Below are 20,038 nucleotides of genomic sequence, written 5' to 3'. Positions count from 1 at the left end.
AAACAGTATCCAACAACGTTTACGCTAAATCCTTAACAAACACATTAAAGATGCCCAGGTTGATTTGTGGTTGTTTGTCTTTTGTTAGGGTTTGGGTTCTGATTTACAATTGCAAAATCAGCATGTTGCCTGCGAAGCCCTAAAAAATAAATAAATAAATAAAATATTTAAATCTACTACACTCCTGACTGGTTTCAGATCAGCGGCTTGGCACATCTTCAAGCCAAGGGTGACTGAGCTCTACGGCGGGGAACACTTCAGTGAACTTCACCCCTGCACTCACATTCAGTGCGGATCCTGTAAACAGGCCAAGTTACATCATGCAAATATGATCACCCTCCGGAAAGGCCAACACTCATGGCAGGAGAACATCTGTATAGCGGCCTGTGGGCAGATAGCCGATGCAAAAAAACAAAAAACAAAAACAAGTGCTCCCTACAGAACGTAGAAAACGTAAAAACAGACGGACCAAAGTGCAAAGATGGCACAAAACAGCACTTCCGTTCTCCTGACCATAAAGGAGGAGGGTGAATCGTTAGTTCATGATGTTATAAGCAGATACTAAATAAATAAGCTAGTTTCATGATAAAGTCTGAGTCAAGGTTAGCAAAAGGATTATTAGCAAACAGGATTACAGTAATGCTTAAAGTTATGAAATAATTGGACGCTACCGTTGAATTACATAAGTCCAAAAAAAAAATTTATATTTAAACCCTCGTAGAGAGGCGATCTCGCAGTTGAGCTGGACATCGCTAACTGGGTCATGTCTGGCGTGCGACACAGATTCAGAGGCACGGTCTGCATTTTGCCAGAGCAAGCCACCAAGACAGTCTGCTAAAGACCCTCTATTCAGCCAATAAAAACATGTCCCACCTTAAATAAACAGCTGAAGCTAAAAACAGCAACCCAGGCTCTTTGCACGAAATGAATCATAATTGATGGGGTGACTGTACCCCTCTATTTTTCTTCAAATAGCCAGCTGGTGTTTACCAGAGCTGCTCTGTACGGCACTGTGCCGAAAGGTACCGTTAGAAGCAAAGCGCATACATGCGTTAGTAGAAAGACTCCAGGTTGTGCCGTTTATCTGCGTGAAACCACCAGGTCGAGTTAAATGTTAGCGCTGAGGGCAAGATCTGGCACGGTGCCAAGGCATCACTGGTTTCCTCTGACTGAAAGAAATCTTCATTCCAAACTGCCTCAGGGTGCTGTCTCGAGCCATCTCAAACTCTCTCTCTCTCTCTCTCTCTCTCTCTCTCTCTCTCTCTCTTCTCCCCTCTCTCCCTCATCAGCACTGACACGACCGTCGCTCCGGCTTCTACGCTCAGCGGACCCCGAGGTGCAGCCCGCCTAGATGTGTCGCCCGCCTACCCACGTTCCTTGGCAGCCTGGTGCGGATAGCAGGAGCAAGGGTGGGAGAAGTCACCACTCAGAACCCGAGCCCAATGGCCACGCCCCCACAAGCGAGGGCCGGCCTCCCCTGTGAGTGAGAGTGTGTGTGAGAGTGAGGAAGACTCCGGGCCTGGTACTGTACCGTCCTGTGCCTGCCTCTGCTGCCCCTTTTTACGTTTGGCGTAATCGTGGTCGAGCGGAGCGACCGCACACACGGAGGAAGTCACACCTGCCACGCCGTCACCAGCCAACGGTGCTGTTGCGGCGGTCGACACGGGGGTCGCCGCGGGGGTCGCCAGCGCCACCGGGCACCCAGCCGCACCCGCTGAGGAGGAGTGAGAGTCTTCGTCGTTCAGGGAAGGTGGTTTTTCCCTGTGGAACAGATCACACTGCTGACTTCACACACGTGCGCACACACACGCACACGCACACGCGCACACACACGCACACAGACAGATCTGCAGAGAAAGCGGCGTGGACGCCGGCGTACTTGTCGCTGGTCTTGGGCACACTTTTCTCCTCTCCACGAGCAAAAGGCCCCACTGCAGCTTCAGCGAGTACGTTGAAGAAAAGCTCGTAATCCAGAAGGTTCTTCTGAGGCTCCGGCACAGTGTCATCGTCCTCTTCCTCCAGGAGCTTCAGGATCGTAGCACTTGTCCTAAAGAACAGCTGAGAGAGAGAGTGTGAGTGTGTTTTCCCCCAAGGCTCTGCTCCCTTATCACTGCAGTTTATTCAACCTCCCTGCTCACCTCTAGTGCCTCCATGGCTAGATCAGGTGGGTTGTGGTAGTGGATTTTTCGTGGGTATCTGGCAGCCTCCTCGTGGAGATAATAAGCAGACTGTAGAAGGGGAGACACGGAGAGAGAGAACAATGCACAAAGCGCACAAGTAGCAGAGGAATCTTTTACGCGCTCTGCCTCGCACGTTAAAAGATCCTGAAGTCTCAACCACCTAAGCTGCCCCCCCCAGACGCAGATCACCTGTTTATAGAGTCGCAGATAGTCTTTGGGAGGCCACAGGCGCTTCTCGGCCACCTTTCCTAGCATGTAGTGGATGAGCCACTCTTCCTCATTACAGTCCCCCTCGCACGCAGACGCACTCTGGAAGCACTGGTATGCCGTGACCAGCATGGAGTCCCTGCGCTCTTCCATCTACCCCACACACACACATCCACACCTCAGCATTCTATAGCCTGCTACTAATTTTAACAGGCCTAAATACCTCTTCTTACCACCATCGGGGCAGTACATTCCCTGCGAGTCACTCAGAAAATATCCCCATACATATAGACGCAAAAGTCCTACCCCTTTGAAAACACGCATTATTGTGTCAAAGTAAATGGTTCGATGGGTTAGGTCTTATAAACATGCACACACACTCACACACACCTGTTTGACGAGCTCCGTTGGCAGCTCGTTCCTCCACTGCTTGAGCTGCCTGGAGGCGAAGGAGTGCAGGGCGTAGGACATGGTGCCGTACTCAATCCACAGGCTCAGGTTGGAGCCGTCGATCTCCAGCGCGCGCTTGAAGCATGTCAGCACAGCCAGCGAGTGCTTCCAGATGGGCCCATCGCTCTTCAGCTCGTTGGAGTTCAGCTTGTCCTGGATACGTGTGGCACGCGCCAGGGCCATACCCGCCCACGAGTCAAACCTAGGTCGGGATCAGGGGAGGGGCTTTGAGTGCCTCGCGGACAGGAGGCCGTCTCGGCTGTGTTTAACAGTCTGGAGACAGCGCGAGTTTACTCGAGATGTGAATCGAGTCACTCTAAGCCAAACATGGTACAAACGCTTGCTGACTCTCATACATCAGAACCTGCAGGCGCAAGTTCAGCTGAGGACTCACCTGTTGGGGCACACGCAGATGTCGTGCATGTAAAACTTGATGGCTTTGGACTGCTCTTTGTTTTTAAAGTGATAGTCAGCCAGCAAGTAGTACAGCTCGTTGACCAGAGGGGGCGCTAATGGGGCTCCCTCAGGCAGGGATGGCACCTGCATTAGTGCACAACAACAAAAGGTGACCAGTGGATCTTTCGGCCATTTGAAAATGCTGTAATAATCATTTCGGTTACTACCCATTAAAGTTCATGTAAGCAATTAGAACACGGCTGCTGGACTTCTCTGAGAAAAATCTTGTCTCTATGACTGTCTTGGGCACATCCAAGGTCTACCTTGACGCCTCCGCCCTCTATATAGGAAGACACTTCGTCGATAGAGAGCGTAGGGGTCTCAGAGCGGGGGATGATTCCAGAAAGCCTCTTTAGCAGGTTGGCCAGATCTGCCGATACGGTGCTGGTCTTGTAGCTGTCGAATTCTGGCAGTGTCTTGGGCTTGAAGTACTCAAACATGAAAAGTGCATCGCTCCACTGTAGCTCCACCTGAGAGACAGACAGACAGACAGACAGGAAGAGAGAGACCACGAATATCTAAAGTAAACGTATAAACAAAGTAAAAAAAAAAAAAAGAAAAAAAATCTTTTGAAGGCATTTTTCCTTGTCTCTGAAACAGCTGTGTCTGAGGTCTAATGGAGGTCCATTAGATAAAAGACATTTTTATATTAATGTAATGTATCACTATGTAAGATCAATAATCTTTTCTCTGCCTCAGATGACACTGTGGGGAGACAAAAAAAAAATGGCATTAGGAGCCATGGTAATATCTACAGGCTATTATGGGATGTTTCTTTCCCTCACATCACTGAAGCCCAGTAAAAACAAGCCGGATGTAATTTGTCGCAAAAGACTATAAACAAGAATATAGGAGCGGTAATTGAGAGGAAACCTGGTTTTCCCAAAGACATCAGATGTAAATTGTTTTTAAAAAAAACAAAAAAAACAAACACATACGAATATGAACGATTATGTTAATGATACAGGCAGGCGTGGCTCTGCAGGAACACAAAGGCATGCACTGTACCCTCTGTTTGAATCTGTTCAGGAATATTTACTGTTAAACATACACCGTTAAACCAGGAAGACTGAACCTGGTCTTTGCATCTCTCGCACTGTTCCTGTAGGCATCTCTTCTTTTTTTGGCCTGTATGTGTAAGGCTCACTGTGCAGATGTTTGCACCCACGGTTTCCTGTACACCCTCAGAGTTTTTGGCCCCAGATTTTATCCTTTGCGCAGGCGATGATCGGGTAAGGGGAGAGAGAGCAGAGCACATAGCTCGAGTCTCTGATGGGGAAGTTAACTGGGTTAGAGGCCTGGACTGAACAAGCCACACAACGTTTTCTGTAGCAGCATATCGGTCACTTCAGCCCCAGTGTGCCCTTCTCCCTCGCTTCTAATGCAAAGAGATTAACCTACACACACGTTCTCCCCCACTGTTCCACTTATTGTGTGTGTGTGTGTGAGAAGCATTTCCCTGGTAACCAAAGAGCGAGGAAAAACATGCATATGCACACGTGTCTCTCTCCTCATAGTCAATTTGCTTGCAGCAGACTAAGGCAGAATTGATCACGTGATTGCAGACCCACTCTGCAGTAGTCACAGTGATTCCCTGTAAGGTCTCGCGCTGCCCGGCTGCATAACTACTCTGGAGAAACACTCATCAGCTCGTTAGCTAACGAGTACAACACCTGCGTGCCCTGACGGCTAAACGGGAGGTTAATGTGGACAAGCCAGAGTGGGGGGACGGAGTTCTTAACACTTCCGCTGCTCTACTGTGCACCGACGTATGTGGGCAGGGGACACAACGAACGTGGGGTGGGTGGTTGGGTGGGTCTGGGGCCCAACACTCGGCAGACAGCGTGCGCACCTGTTGTGCGGACTGTGCGTGAGTGTGTGTACCTGCAGGGGAGAGCTCTCCACCAGGTGGTGCATTCTGCTTTGTTGTGTTGTGCGCGCACATACACGTGTGTGTGTGTGTGTGTGTGTGTGTGTACCTGCGGGGCAGAGTGCTCCTCCAGGTAGCGAGCTTTGCTCTTCTTGCTGGGGTAGGAGTATAGGCAGTAGTAGCACTGCTCTAGGGCCGTCTCCAGGTCCTCCTTATACGGAAGAGAATCCCCCTCAGCTAGCTTCTCCTGCAACACACGGACCTGACACACACACACACACCCACGCACGCAAGCTTCACCAATGGCTGCGGACTAAGATGCATAGTTAGCCAGGTGTGAGCACAGTGAGTGGTGGATGTATGAACTTGGGGTGAGACTCACAAAGAACTTCAGCAGAGCTCCATCAGAGTTGCAGCACCAGGAGCGGCGGCCCAGGTACTCATGAGCCGTGTTCAGCAGCATCAGAGAGGAGGGCAGGAGGGGCGTGTCATCATCTGGAAGGGAGGGCCAGTGCACGCGCGCACACACACACACACACACACACCCCAAGCTTTCCATATGTTGCCAACAGTCTAACGGACACAAACGCTCAATTTGCCTGCCAACTCACTCAAGGAATTTCTCCATCTCTCTCTGCCTTGTGCGCATGTGCGCGCACGCAAGCGCGCGCACACACACACACACACACACACACACACACACACACACACACACACACACACACACACACACACACACACACACACACACACACACACGGCTTGGAGGTGATGCTTCCATCGGCCAGCATGCAAACCTCTCCAGAGCATTAACAGGCAGACAGAGGGCAGGCTGGCGATGGTGAATACATTAGTCCACAGCTTTTAGTTCCTCCGCTCTGTGTAGGCGTGAGGTTAAAAATGCAGGAGATTAACCTGACACGGCCCTGTGGGCAAGAACCCTCAGGCTGGTTGTTGGCAAAACAAACCCGGCTGAATGACAATTAACCAGAGCACAACAGGAAAAAATGAGCACGTCCAAGCTGGGGCCTGTGCACGTAGCTGACCGCCCAGCAAAAGCACAGGCGAAAGGAACCTGTGCTTCCAGACTCAGAACGCAGGCAGCCTGTGGCTCGGCACAACCACCCACTGAGCAGCTTTTCACCAGCCTTAAGTGGAGAGTGTGTGTAGCGCGAGGGTATCCAGAGCGGAGGGGGCGTGTGTACAGCATAGCGTACCATCGTCATCTTCGTGTGCCGGGTGCTGGCGGAGCATGCAGTCAAATTCAGCCTCCTCCTGCTTGAGGAGGTGGTGGAGGAGGACCCAGGGCAGGACAGAGGAGAAGTGAGGTTCCTTGGGGTCATCAGGAAGAGCCATGCTACAGTCTATCAGCTGTAGGAAGTAAAAACACACACACGTAGGCCTTCAGGTGCGCAGATTGTATACTCGGACACATACTCCATAACAGCAATGTTGTGCTTAGCGTCTTACCATACCATAATCATACAGAAAAGAAGCCATGCAAAAACACACACACCCACACACCTGTATGAGGTTGTTGGCGAGTCGAGGTAGGTTGGCGCAGGGTGGCGTGCTGGTAAGGAGGTGCGGCTGCTCCGTGATGCACCGCTCCACCCCGCGCAACAGAGCAGTTGCTGTGCCCACCCACTCCTCCTTGGCAGAGGGGCTGCTGGGTAACAGGGTCCCCACATGCTGCATGGCCTCGCCAAGCGCCACTTCTGAGCTCTCCAGGCACTGTGCAAAGTTTTCCATGCACAACAAGGAGTTCTGGGACACACGAGAGTGGGAACACGAGGAGTGAACTGACAGCGCGCATACGTGTATTGCGTGTTCTGTCATCGCGCTGCGTCACCTGCAGGAGCAGAAGCTGGGCCGGCCTCTCCGGAGCAGAGCTAAGGTACTCCAGGTGTTTGGGCCGAGCAGAGCCGGGGCCATAGTGGAGTGTGGGCCGGATTAATCTCACCACCGCCTGGTGGTCGCCACTCTCAAACAGTCTCTGAATCTCCTCAAGGGACTGGCACCTCTCCAAAGACTTGAGCTTCTTCTCAATCTAACACACACACACACACACACACACACACACACACACACCCCATGAAGGCATCGAGATGCTCACATCTGACAAAACTGGGTACTGGAAAGAGACTTTTCTTCATGTCTTGAACCGTGTGTGTGTGTGTGTGTGTGTGTGTGTGTGCGCGCGCGCACGCACGTGCGTGAGAACACACTCTCTGTCCTCTACCTCCTCTATAGAGATGACCGAGTCCACACAGAGGTTGGGCAAGCACACGGTGAGTCTGTCCCCATCGGCGCTCTGAGGCTGGCTCTTCAGAAGCCCCACACACACATCGTAAACCTCCAGCGCCTCCTCCATGTCTCCCTGCGACACAACACGAACACTATGAACCCTCCACACCCGCGGTGTACTGCTCGACCGTGACTGGGTTCGAAGAGCTGCACGAGTGAGGCAGAACGTGACGGGGCAGGGCACGTAGCGGATGCAAGTGCGGACGTCAAAGCCGACGCACCTGACTCCACCCTTTTGGGTATGGCTAAACTGCAACAGCAGCGCAGAGAGTGGGTGAGGCGGGCACCTGAAACGCGAGGTATCGAGCTTTGAGCCAGTGAACGCGGACGGCGAAGGGGAGCCAGTCTTGTTGGAACACGTCTCTCTGCGATGAGGCCATGGTGAGGAGGAACAGGTCTGTCTGGAAGCGCGTCTCCTGGACATCCAGCTCCGCGTGCTCACCCGCTGTGCTCTTCCTCTGAGACACTGGACGAAACACCCAGGTGTTACCATGAAACACTACCACCCCATCTGTGTGTGTGTGTGTGTGTGTGTGTGTGTGTGTGTGGTGTCTTACTGTTCTTTCCCTTAGTGAGGACCCACTGCTCCAACTGTAGCTCCAAACTGGACAGACTCATCATCATCATTTCCTGTTATACACACACACACACTTACACATCAGGAAATTCCGCCCTCTTAAACGCACGCATAACATTTTTGTAACTACCTTGATGTGCTGGTTGCTGGAGTCCCGGAGGAGGGGGTTGGGCAGACCGGCACTGTGCTTCCTCCAGCAGTTGTACATGTCCAGTAACACACCGCTCAGGCCAGGTGGCCACTCTTCCAGAAACTTCTGCCCCATCACCTTCAGGTAGTGCAGGAGCAGCTCCAGGATGCCACCGTTGCACATGTTGGCCAGCAGGAAGGCATGTACCTCTGTGTGCTCTGGAGAAACAGGGAAACATCCAAGACTGGCGCTAAAATGTGAAAGACTGTCTCACAGATTAACCAATCACACGTACACCAAGTGTTTTTTGTCTGCATTTCTGTAAGGAGCAGATGCGCAGAGTGGCCATCCACCCTGAACATTTGCTCATTACGTTCTACTCCACTGAGTCAGGTACAAAAAATATAAATAAAAAGATGAATCCCAGTGTGCTGTTGTCAGGCAGATTTTAACATGTATAAAAGGATGTGTATTTGGAGGAGGAACTTTGGCATGGGCAACATCTAAATCAGTGGCATTCTGAGGAGTGTACATCACCTCAGAGAGCATGTGCTGAAAGAACCCAGCCAGGAGGTAACCTGGTTACCACCATGCTGTATATTGGTACATTTTTTTCTTTTGAGCAGTTTATATTACACCACTGAAAAAAAGATTGTGCCTTTTCATTCTGATGTCTACAAAGCATTCAGTGATCTAGTGATTAATGCAGGGATCTCTTAAAATTGATATACAGCAGAGGTCTCCACCTCTGGTAAGGGAGGTCTACTGCTTCACACAATTCAGTTCTAACACACTCCTGAAAACATATTCAGCTGTGTTAGACTAGGGCAGGACCCAAACTCTTCTGCTGGGTGGGGTGGGCACCCTAGATGTACACAGAGGTTACGAGTAAACAGGCCCCACCCCATACCTGTCTCGATGGAGCTGATGTAGTCAGAGAGGTTGGAGCCAGTGCCCTGGTTCATCTGGGAACCTGCTTTGGCCTCGCTCTGGGTGTCAATGTTACTGAGACTTTCTTCATCCTCATCGGCATCAAACTTCTTCAGCCTGGGAAGCGAGGACCAGACACACCTCTTCACCAGACATGCACACGGCCACAAAACCTCGCACCAACAGCTGACGCACAACACAAAAGGCCTGTGGAAGGTGTGGCCAGATTGTAAAGGCTTTGTGGGTGCTGTGGTAGAACGTTGCTGTGATTCTAACTGTGGGTTGATGAAGGCTCTCTAAAGGTCACTAGGTCATGCGGGGTGGATTTATCAGGGGCCTGCTGTCATACCGCGAGGGCAAGAATTTAAGCAGCAGCTCCTGGAAGTCGATCTTTTCTTCCTTCTTGCACTTGGTGTTGCGGACACGTGCCGAGCGCCTCTTGGCGGTCTCGCCGCAGTCCTCCATCATGCGCTTCCTCTTGGAGGCTTTCTTCGCTTTATCACTCAGGTTCGGGTCAATAACTGCAGGGGGAACATTTTTAATCACTGTGTGTGCGCCTCACAGTGTCTCAATTCAAACTCCTGTCATGCATTTAAAATAACAAAAAACAAAACAAAACAAAACTGTACAATAAAACAAGCCATTCATTTCACAACACAGTTCTTCTACTGTTTTAGGAGGGTCTAGCAATCTGAGACATAGCAACACTGTGGCTGTCCTATTTGTACGCAGATTCAGATACAAGCTGTAAAATTAGCTCTCAAATAGCAAAGGTTCCCCTCCCCTCCCCACATGAATACCAACCCCCAGGCGACAATACTAACCACCAGAGGCCGCAATAACAACAGTAGCAGAAGCAACAGCCACCACTGCAGTGCTGTTCATAACAGCAGTGGCTTCAACATAGGTAGCGCTGGGCTCTGCGCTGCTCTGGCCCTGCGTCGGTGGCCCCAGGGCATCGACCGGGGTCTGCGGCTGGACAGAGGGCTCAGAGGGTGGGGGCTGCCTGGAGGTGGAGCTGAACAAGGCTGCAGGGGGCGGAGCGATCGGCTCAGCCTGGGGGAGGGGCGCGGATGGTTGCGGGGGCTCAGGAGCTGGGGCGGCGGGGGCCGCCACGGTAACCACGGCCGGTGCTGTAGTGGGGGCAGCCTGCAGGAGGAGGTCTAGATCACGGTACTCAGAGAGGTCGACCCGCCGGCCGAAGTCGGGGCGTGGGACCAGGCACTCGTTCTGGTGTTTGTACATGGTCAGGAAGCTCTCCCCCACACTCTTCCACCTGCACGACCAAACCACACCACACATCAACAGTCAGCCTCAAGGAAGAGTACACGAGGCTTCCAAAACGAAAAGGTGCTTCACCGATTTCACAAAAAGCTGTGCGTTTAGCTTTGCATGAGCTTTGACAGGTTCACGGCACAAATTCAAACGAGCACGTTAGCAAAGACGCGATCCGACACCTTCGCAGTACAGGAGCTCTGCGACAGCACGCCGCATGCAGCGTTCACAGCGGCAGTGACTCACGTGAAGCGTTTGATGGGCTCCGCCAGCTTGAGGTCGGGCCGGGGATGGCGGGAGAGTTTCGCCTGCCTCTGTCTCCGCAGCTCCATGGCCTCCTCCACTATTCCGCGAGCTTCCTCCTCCTCTACCTCATCGTAGTGAATAGTCATATCACTGCAGAGAGAACACAAAAGGTGTTCTCACACACACACACACACACAGAACATATGAAGCAAGTTGAACACACCTATCCTTTTAATTACAAAGCTTTGCTGAGTGCAGCATCTTGAGTAAACTCTCTTTAAAAGGCCATAGGTATGCAGGTAGGGAGAGATGACCGAGGGCGTACAGTTTGGAGAACATCTTCATGGAGTCCCGTCTGAGGCAAGGCTGCTCATCGAAGATCTTCTCCTTCAACACACGGCCTTTTGCATAGCCTACGTCCTTCTCCAGAGCCTTGCAGATATAGTACAGGCAACCTGCCAAGCAACAGCCGACAGCAAGCCACACGACAGACCAGCAGAGAGGACAACGCTTCGATTAGTGCGTATTAGTCAGACAGCTGGCCGAAATTAAAACCATAACATGCTCAAATCAAATCTCGTACTCCAGAAGAATTCCATGGAACAGCTATTGTATACACAGGCTACAGCCACGGCAGAAACTGGCGCTCAGCACAACAGAGACACAAACACACAGTGAGATGGACTCAATCGCAGAGGGGTACTTACAGCTGTAATCATTGAGTGTGTAGAGGACGGTGATGAGGCTGTCGAGGCAGGGCCAGTGGTCCGGGTTACAGCGTAAACCCACCTCAAAGGCGTGCCGGGCCAGCGGGATGCTCACTCTCTTCAAGGCCACCTGACCCAGCTTGTACCACACGTTCACGTCCGTTGAGTCCAGCATGACGGCCTAAAAACAAAGCACCCCCCAGGGGCTCAGTCGTCCGCTGCTAAGAACAGCTCCGCATGCAGCATCACGGTGCCCGTTTACCGATATATCCAAACTGTGTGTGCAGTTCAATCTGTCAGAGCGCCGACATCTTGCTTTCACCTCCACATAGAAGTCCATGGCAGTGTTCAGATCGTCCCTGAGCACAGCGAGGCTGGCCAGGTTCTTGTACGTGGAGTATTTCAGCATGAGCCCAGGGTGTTTCAGCCCAACCTTCTCATCTTCAGATGCCACCGCCTGTTAATAAAGGCAGAGCAATAGCAGTAGTTAAAGTCCATCTAACAGAAACACAGTCAAATCTACTAAAAGGAGCAAGACTGCAGAACCTCGCATCACACCTCCTTAAGCAGCGGCGTCTTGAGGAGCTCATGATACGCTTTGGCCGACTCCTCAATCCTGTCATGCTTCTGTAGGTCAAGAGCTTGGTGGTACAGGGCAAATGCCTCTGCCTCCTTTAACACATACACACACAGAAAAAGGAAAAAAGACATTGAGAGAGAGAGTCATTTGTGATTTAATAAGGTTACATCAGCAGGGCTTGCAGAAAAAGAGCAGACCATTTACTTAGACAGGATAGGCCATCTAATTAACTAGTTACCATTAGGGTTATACCTGTACTCAGTACAGCACAGGTAAAGCAAACTCTACTGCCCAATCCTCACCTGAGCTTCTTTAGTCTGACTGGGTTTCGCACTCCTGAAGTGATCTTCATGTTCGTCTGCAGTCTGAGAGGCTGCGTTCAAGGCAGCTATCCGAATCTGCGGCGAAAGCGAATCATATCTTGCGTTATGTATGAAACTTTAGTGGGTTGCTAGTTTGTTTTTTTTTTTACATTCAACACAAGGCTTCGCGTGAGTGCTCAGGAGAATCTCTCACCATGCTTTCAACATCGCCACCGATGATGACGTACTGTAAATGCACATCACAACAGCATTAGAAGCTAGCAATGTACATGACACCTGTAGCTATAGCACAGGCCAAAAAGGCGAGCTAGTTATATTCAAGTTTAAGTGACCTTGTACCGAGGAGGGTTTGTGTATATAACACAGACGATTAGCTATCAAACTAACCTAGCAGGATTTACGCCGACAGCTGGAAAGTACATCACTGTCCACTAGCTAGCTATCTTGGCTAACGATCTCCTTTATCCTATTAATTAAAGATACTGGAATGATGCAACATTCAAACTTCGAGACAGCGACAATGAGCGTACATGTAACGTTAGCTCGTATAAACGCAGTACTCCGACAGGTTTTGCCTGTTATTATCGACGTTTGTTCCACATAGATGGAGATATTCTTTGTTTACAATTTACCACAGATTAGCTATCTTCGCAAGCTAGCGTCGTGAGCATCTTATTAGGCGTCTTTCAACGAGATAAAACCGGCGCACTTGTTTTATTTTTGAACAGTGCAACACGGATATAAAACGTTTTTACACAACTGCAAATGATTGTAAGAGTGGTTTAGTAATTCAACCGTTTGTTGAGTCTTCCCCGGCAAAGACTGCAAGCTCTGTTCTGTAGCGCAGCTTCAGTGAAAGTCCTGGTAGCCAACATCGGGAAACATGATTGGCTAATAGGACGCACGCGCGAGTGAGGTCGGCCAATAACACGTCGCGTAGCTTCCCAGTAACGATGTCACAGATTATGGCAGAACACAGGTGAATTGTACAGTCATTTAATCCAATTCAAATTGATAAAGTCGGTAACAATTCTTACAATTGCACAGGAATTTGTAAAAGTAAAACCATAAAATGCTTAAATTACCGATGGATACGTTACTTTTCAGTGTAAGTGGTAGAAAAACAAAAAACAAACAAAAGGAAGCCCTCATTAATAAGACCCTGTGTGCAGAAAACTGCTATCTACAGTAAACACTTGGCTTACAAGAATCTTTATAGTATTAATTAAGATATGGTAAAGGCTACTATGGAGCAACACTTGACGCTACACTGTTATAGTCATGCTATCTCCAGGTATTTATTCTTTTAAATCATTCACTATCCCAAATCTTGCTTGTAAAACATGGGGAAAACAGCATGACAGTAAAGCAATCAGAAATGTTCTGACCACTGACCTGTAATGATAATTCTTTATTACAGGTCAGTGTTTTTGATTTGTCTGAATTCTCACAATGAATCACGGCAAAGTTTGTTGGGCACCGAGCATTGAAACCGGTCCTCCCAAACAGCAGCATTTGAGCTGGCCCTAGAGCCCAGCCCAGCCAACCGCATCTGTCTGGACCTCCAAGGCAGCGTGCCTCCCAGACCCAACCTGGGAGATGCTGGAAGATCTAGAGCTCAGCGAGACCTTGTCCTCTGAGAAGTCCTCTCTGTAAGAACCCGAGGCATCGCTGCTACCGGCTGAACTCCCGGACTTCGGGCCCTGGATGCCCCTGCCCTTCTCAGACACCTCACCGCAGCTTTGGGTCGGAGAGGCGATCCGCTGCTCAGGAGGAGGGGAGGTGCTAGGGCGGACAGCTTGGAAGAGGGTCGCCTCCTGTGGACCCTGGGAATAATGGGAGTTCTTGGAGGCATCAGAGGCCCCAGAGGAGGGTCTACTGTACTGAAGCCTGGAGGCTCTTTGGGGGATGTCCGTCAGCTGTGGAGCACAGAAAGAAAGGAAGGACTTTACGTCAGAGGAAGTGCACTGCAGAACCAGCAGCACTCGCTACACCATGTATGAACGTATGTCAACAATACAGCGTTAAAATGATGATGCAAATTAAACAGAATGATATTAAAAAGCCACTAAAAGAACACGTTTTAGAAGTGATTACAGTAATTGATGACATTTAAAACGCAAATTTATTCAAAGGCACAAGAGAACCAAAGTTTAGATTTAAAAACCTCTATGGCTTGGGTAACTAAGATTTTCTGGTTCCAGTGATGTTTAGCATTAGAAAGCTGCCTCACCCGTGACTGATTCTAACTCTGCAATAATAACTGACTGGTTCCTGTTTGGTGTTTCGGATAAAACACTCCTTCGGCTTTCTGGAGTGAATGTAATGTAACGCCACCTACAGCAGTGCCCTCCGCTCTCAACACGAGGCCCTTGTCCCCCTGTCCCGTTCGTCCTGTAGAGGAGAGCTGAGGACGACCCAGGAGCCCAAAGTCTGCCTGCTTGATACCAGCCATGGACGCCAACTGGCCCAGCCTGCGGAAAAACGTCAATATCCCGTGTTAAGGAGCGAAACGTTAACTGCAATTGTGACGGTGAGACGCGAACATTTGTTAATACCCAGCATCTTTGAGAAGGTCTAGGAATGCGTGGAATTTGTGGAAAGAAGCCTCAATGCTGTCCAGCACACCTTCGTCCTCCAGGACAGAGTGGCTCACGTGGACGTTAGAGAGAGACTGGTTCAGACTACGCAGACGACTGTTCTCCAACTCCAGCTAGCAAAAGGAGAACAAAAACAAACAGACAGAGACAAATAAAGCCCCAGAATGGCATTACAGGCTAACTGCTAATACGGACCAAAGAAATACAGTGTGGACTGCTGTACCTCCACCAGACGGGAATTGGTTTCCAGTCTTGCATTTCTCTCCTCTGCTAGCCTGCGTCTGCATTCCTCCAGCTCCACCTGTAGATGAAATGGGGAATTACACTGTTGAAATAGACAAGCAAAGGGAATTGAGACGTACAAAGCAATTTGCTCTTTTGCACAAATGAACAATGAGTGAATTATATATGACATAAGCAACAGCTATCACAGTGGATTTATAGAGTTCTGCAAATAAATAAATAAATAAATAAATGTATATATCCATCTCTCTCTATCCAACACTGCACTGAAGTACCCTGGAATGCCAAACCCAAAGATAATTTGCTGATAAATTCCAAAGTCTTTTTAACAGTTTATCTATTTAGTTGTTCCAATGCTACCTGTAAGCGCTTGTAGTCTGCCTGTATACGTCTGAACTTGCTGCTGTTAACGGTTTCCTCACGTCTCCGTGCACACACACTAAGCAATGAGCTCTCTGCATCCTCGGACTCCGATTCGCTCTCTGTCTCCATAGTGATTCGGACAGAGGAGGCATTCTGAGGAGACATTCAGGAGGAGGTGAATGTCACAGGAGATCTTGCACTACAAATCAGGAGGCTGGGGAAAAAACGCACTTCCTAAGCGCAGGGATCAAAAACTGAGACCAAACCTGAAAACTTTGATTTCCTGTTGAGGCACCCTGCGGAAGACCCCTTAAATGAGAGAGACAAACAGGTGCATCTTAATACATTTATTTATGCTAATATATGTCAAATATGCTAATGTGTGTCAAAAATGCTAATAAACTCCAAATGCCCCATGACTATATTAACACGCAGTGCCTCTGACATCGTTTAGGGTGGATTATATCCCGAAATTTTAAAAAGAGAGAAAGCAAACTGAAGAATAATTTATGGTTCAATAATTTGGGAAACATCTGCCTCTAAACAGAAACTCCGTAAATATTACATGGGCATGAAGTGCTTGCAAAAGACCTAAGCTCAATCACATCGCTCATATCCCAGTGTCTCACCTCTGAAGTTGCGCTCGTGCTGCAGTGCGCCATGGGATATGTGCGGAGGAGCCAGGCCGAAGCGGTCTCCACCCACATACCGCTGAAGACGCCCGACGTGAACCTTCTGAAGACGTGCGCAACACAAAATCAGTACTGCTAGAAAAACGCTAGGAATCGAGCTTCCAGATGATGTGTACAGGAATAGAATTGGGGAAAAAAAAACCTCCAAAATAAAACAAACTGCATGAGAGATTGTTTTCCCTTTTTCCCTTATTACAGATATGAGAAGTGAACTTCAGACGCAGTTTGGCATCGATACCCATTCTGCAGTGACCTCTTCCTGCTCCCCTCCTCGTCACCTGGCCAGAGTGGTCGTGTGCATCTTTAGCTGGAGGCTTTATCCAAAGGTACTGCAACACAGCAGTCAGAAACACTCCGTGTCCACAGCAATCAACTTTCGTAAATCCAAAGTCTAAAAATGTGGCTAATTCTTTAATTCAGTTCTGATGTTTGGTTTTGACTTCATCATTTAATGATGCATCTCATCAACAAAAGGTCCATGTAAAAAAAAAAACTGCCGTTTTTGTCTAAAGAGACGCCCGCAGCCCGTTAACTCTAGACGGTGTCTCCTGCAGGGCTTTGCTAACCGTCAGCTGCCACCATACTTTCACTCGCTCATTACTGTGAAGTAGCTGAAGGTGCTTGAAGGTGGAGGACAGAGTCCTAGACTGTCTGTGCAGCCAGGCAGGCTCTGTGGTACATCCAGAGAAGCACCACGTCACCCATCACGCCAGTCGTCTTCCTGGAGCGCCCCAGCGCTGTACAGCATGTAGCACAGCTGGGACTTAAACCGTCCTCCTGAGTTGCTTACTCTTTTAAACCTGCCGTAAGCATTTTGCAGGTGGGGGTCTGTGTGTTACCTGCGAGTCTTGTCCTTTGGTGTTCATAAGCACTTTCTTAATCACAGCCTTGACCAACTCATTATCTAACAGAGGAGAAAAAAGAGATACGTGAGCTCTTTAGGCAAAGCCAATTTTCTCTGTTTGTATGGGGGCACAGCCTTGAAGGGTGTGATTCACCAACTAGTGGGTTCCTCCTGATGTCCAGCACACATAGAATGGAGTTAGATCGGAGCATCTTCTCCAGGATTTGAGCACCTTCATTAGAGATACCGCATCTCTGAAGGTCCACCGCTACAGTATCAATAAGAAAACATCGCCTAAACGCTAGACATCCAAGCCAGTTAACTTAAGCTTATATTTATTCATTTGTTTCACATGTGCTTGCTTGTAGGTTAAATGGTTTATGGATTTTGACCTTTGACCCAAAGGTCCTCTGTGAGCTCCTGAGCAAGTGCTGTCACCCCTCTGTCTCCAATCAGAATGTTGTCGTTGAACGTGATCCTGCGCAGCCCTCCCATCGCCTCAAACTCCGCCTTCCTATACCGCAAAGACTCCGCCCATGCCACGCTGTGCCGCCTCATTGCCTGGTGCTGTTAAAAACAAACAAACAAACAAACAAACAAACAAACAGCTTTCATACAGAAGCATTTTTTGAACTCTGTTCCAGTTTCTTTTGCTCTTTTTCTCACTTATTGCTTGAATGCCTAGCAAATCAATGAAGGTCCTTTTCTCTTGAAAAAATAACATTTTATATTTATATATATATTTATATAAAAAACTTTATCAGTGAACAGCATGCATACTCTCTCGGGAATCAAACCCATGAGCCATACCATACCAGAAGTGCTACAGGGGTACTTAAAACAACGGATGGCCAAGATGAAGGAATATAACTTTAAATACTGTCCAAAGGCATGTGTCAGCAGACAGACTTACTAAACAGAAAAACAAACTGATTTACCTTTATAATGTTTGCCATGTGTTCAGCACCTTTCCAGGTTATATTACAGGAAGTGAAATCCACTGTCCTTATTGTGGTGGAATACTTCACACCCTGACAGACAGCTGAGTTTACAAAGGAACAAAACAGATTAAAATGTCATCTAAAATAACATGAAGCTATTGACTAAGATGAACATACAGTGATCCTCACTCACCTTCTAGTCCATGATCTGCAATTGGACAGTGAGCAAGAGACAGATGCTCCAAAGAGACGCTCTTGGCCAACCCCTGAACAGACAGGAAAAAAATTCATACAAAATAAACATATTCTTTCACAAAAACCATTTGTGTCTTTAGTACTTTTCTCTTTCCGGTACTAGTACTAGGTACCGGTACTTGTAATCAGAAGGTTGCCAGTTCAAGCCCCACCACTGCTGTGCCTCTGAGCAATGCCATCAACCCTCAATTCCTCAAGTTGTATTCAGTCATAGCTGTAAATCGCGTGGAATAAAAGTGTCAGCTAAATGCCATAAATGTAACGCAAGACCTTGGTGAGCAAGCCGAGGTCTCGCTCGCGCAGCGGCAGCCCGTGGATCTGGAGGGTCTTAAGGCATGGTGAGACACACATGCACTTCTGCAGCGCTCTGCAAAGCTGCAACGTCACACTCTTCGACTGGATAGCAGGAGTCTTCTTTCTGCTGCAGGCCTTACCACAGGCTGAAGGAACGAAACAATCAGATCAGTGGAGGCCCATTTGCTATTCCCTTTAAGACGCCCACAATCCTAGAGACACAAGTTCCCACTACTAACCCTGTGACCCCAGACCGCTGAGGTAGAAGCTTCTGATGGAAACGTTCTGTAGATGTTTGTTGATGGTCAAGGCTGACAGAATGGGCGTCCAGTCCGGCAGGCTAACGGCGTCTCCGGTAAAGTCCAGCGCTCCTCGGAGCAGGCTTGCCTTCACGGCGGGCACGGGGGCTGAGCCCTGCGCGGCACACGCGTAGTCATAGAAACCGCCGAAGTCCTGGGCTCCTCGCTGGCGGATCTGAGCAGAGCTCGGCATCATTCCTGCAGACAGGAAACGCACATCTCTTGGCCTCTAGCTGGATAGTCCACGACACTACCAACATGTAACGTTAGTAGAAGCAGCAATGTGATGAGGCTTACCTTATTTAGCTAAAGGAGGATCCAGCTAGCTAGCCAATGTCAGTAAGATGAAGAACGACAGGGACTAAAACAGAGGATTTACTAGGTCGACACGACACTTTCGTGCCGTTAGGCGTGTTAAGAGTACTGGCTATTTGTTAGTTAAGTTAGCTAAATCAATTTCCTTGTCAACCACTGTTGTTGGTGTGTAGTAACCGCGACCGTTTGAAGAAAAGGAGGGCTTTCTTCTTCTTCGGTATTCTAGGCGAGGCTACAGTCGTGGTCACCGCCACCTAGCGGGCTGAGATAGGAATACAGTCAGAAGGAAAGAAGGAAAGCAGAAAGGAAGTCTCGAAGGAGCGATAAAGTCATTTCCCCAATTATTCCCCTCCACATTATGAAACAGCCGTTATCCTGACACGCAGTGGCCTTGGAGTGTCAGAGGTTCTGTACTAAATCTATTTTAAACATGATCACTTCCATGTGAAGGACCCACTCTATGGAGAATAAACTGGTTCGTTTGAGGACTACGAAGCAATATGATTCTTCATCTCATGTGATCTGCATTTGTTTTACCGAAAATCATGTAAAAATAAATAATCGCATTCAGAAAAAAAAATGTTTGCTATTTTTGTTGGCAAAAAAAGGGCCTGTTGCGCCTTTAAATGATGTCAAGTGCTGAGATCAGCGCGCGTTCTTCGTTTGTAGAATGAAAATAAGATGGTACACTCTTCACGTGTAATCTACTCTCTGGAAAAATTTGCTTTTAATTGGAAAGTAGTTGCAAATCTGTGCCTTTCTGTTTTGAATGCAGTCAACAAGGCTTGAAATCTATTTGTGCCTTAACTCGAACGTGAAGGCGTAGACTGTTTCAGAGAAGTAATTGTCATAATCTGACAGGTGCAAAAAATGTTGCACTTCAGTTATTAAATCCTGCAATTTAAACAGTTCGCCAGAATGACTTGTCTGCTTATTCTGGTCGTATGAAGAAAA

The 20,038-nt window shown here is 48.8% G+C and overlaps 2 protein-coding genes across 8 annotated transcripts in view; both read right to left on the bottom strand.

Moving 5' to 3' along the window:
- Positions 1-13,101, bottom strand: part of cabin1 (calcineurin binding protein 1) — a 37,542-nt gene extending 24,441 nt beyond the window's left edge. For 2 of the 7 annotated variants that reach the window (XM_035536043.1, XM_035536048.1), the window contains exons 1-27: positions 13,034-13,101; positions 12,432-12,464; positions 12,218-12,313; positions 11,894-12,007; positions 11,658-11,792; positions 11,336-11,516; positions 10,954-11,083; positions 10,629-10,778; positions 9,932-10,383; positions 9,457-9,628; positions 9,088-9,224; positions 8,178-8,395; positions 8,028-8,100; positions 7,758-7,936; positions 7,406-7,543; positions 7,016-7,213; positions 6,688-6,930; positions 6,381-6,534; positions 5,546-5,658; positions 5,273-5,425; positions 3,557-3,763; positions 3,232-3,377; positions 2,778-3,039; positions 2,370-2,540; positions 2,139-2,228; positions 1,880-2,058; positions 1,532-1,761 (exon numbers count right to left, since the gene is read on the bottom strand). In XM_035536043.1, the coding sequence (XP_035391936.1) occupies positions 1,532-1,761; positions 1,880-2,058; positions 2,139-2,228; positions 2,370-2,540; positions 2,778-3,039; positions 3,232-3,377; positions 3,557-3,763; positions 5,273-5,425; positions 5,546-5,658; positions 6,381-6,534; positions 6,688-6,930; positions 7,016-7,213; positions 7,406-7,543; positions 7,758-7,936; positions 8,028-8,100; positions 8,178-8,395; positions 9,088-9,224; positions 9,457-9,628; positions 9,932-10,383; positions 10,629-10,778; positions 10,954-11,083; positions 11,336-11,516; positions 11,658-11,792; positions 11,894-12,007; positions 12,218-12,313; positions 12,432-12,434 (4,324 nt within the window). In that variant the 5' untranslated portion in view covers positions 12,435-12,464; positions 13,034-13,101. The other 5 variants (XM_035536049.1, XM_035536044.1, XM_035536047.1 and 2 more) reach the window with 5 other exon arrangements.
- Positions 13,102-13,514: 413 nt separating this feature from the next.
- Positions 13,515-19,290, bottom strand: cep78 (centrosomal protein 78). The gene is made up of 16 exons (XM_027027259.2): positions 19,067-19,290; positions 18,710-18,967; positions 18,447-18,616; positions 18,115-18,187; positions 17,919-18,022; positions 17,373-17,547; positions 17,135-17,248; positions 16,976-17,040; positions 16,375-16,465; positions 16,074-16,179; positions 15,711-15,753; positions 15,442-15,597; positions 15,062-15,139; positions 14,797-14,951; positions 14,580-14,712; positions 13,515-14,157 (listed from the first exon to the last, which is right to left on the bottom strand). The coding sequence occupies exons 2-16, from the start codon at positions 18,963-18,965 to the stop codon at positions 13,765-13,767; spliced, it is 2,112 nt and encodes a 703-aa protein (XP_026883060.2). The 5' UTR covers positions 18,966-18,967; positions 19,067-19,290; the 3' UTR covers positions 13,515-13,764.
- Positions 19,291-20,038: the final 748 nt, after the last annotated feature.

Source organism: Electrophorus electricus, chromosome 18 (assembly GCF_013358815.1).
Source record: "Electrophorus electricus isolate fEleEle1 chromosome 18, fEleEle1.pri, whole genome shotgun sequence".
Lineage (NCBI taxonomy): Eukaryota > Metazoa > Chordata > Actinopteri > Gymnotiformes > Gymnotidae > Electrophorus > Electrophorus electricus.
Note: the sequence above shows the minus strand (reverse complement) of the source record. Positions and strands in the feature narration are given on the sequence as shown.

Coding starts and splice junctions, on each gene's coding strand:
- cep78 (XM_027027259.2), bottom strand. CDS start 18,965: ATGATGCCGAGCTCTGCTCAGATCCGCCAGCGAGGAGCCCAGGACTTC. Junction 17,548..17,918: donor ACATGGCAAACATTATAAAG/GTAAATCAGTTT, acceptor TGTTTTTAACAG/CACCAGGCAATGAGGCGGCA. Junction 15,140..15,441: donor CAGACTACAAGCGCTTACAG/GTAGCATTGGAA, acceptor TTTCATCTACAG/GTGGAGCTGGAGGAATGCAG.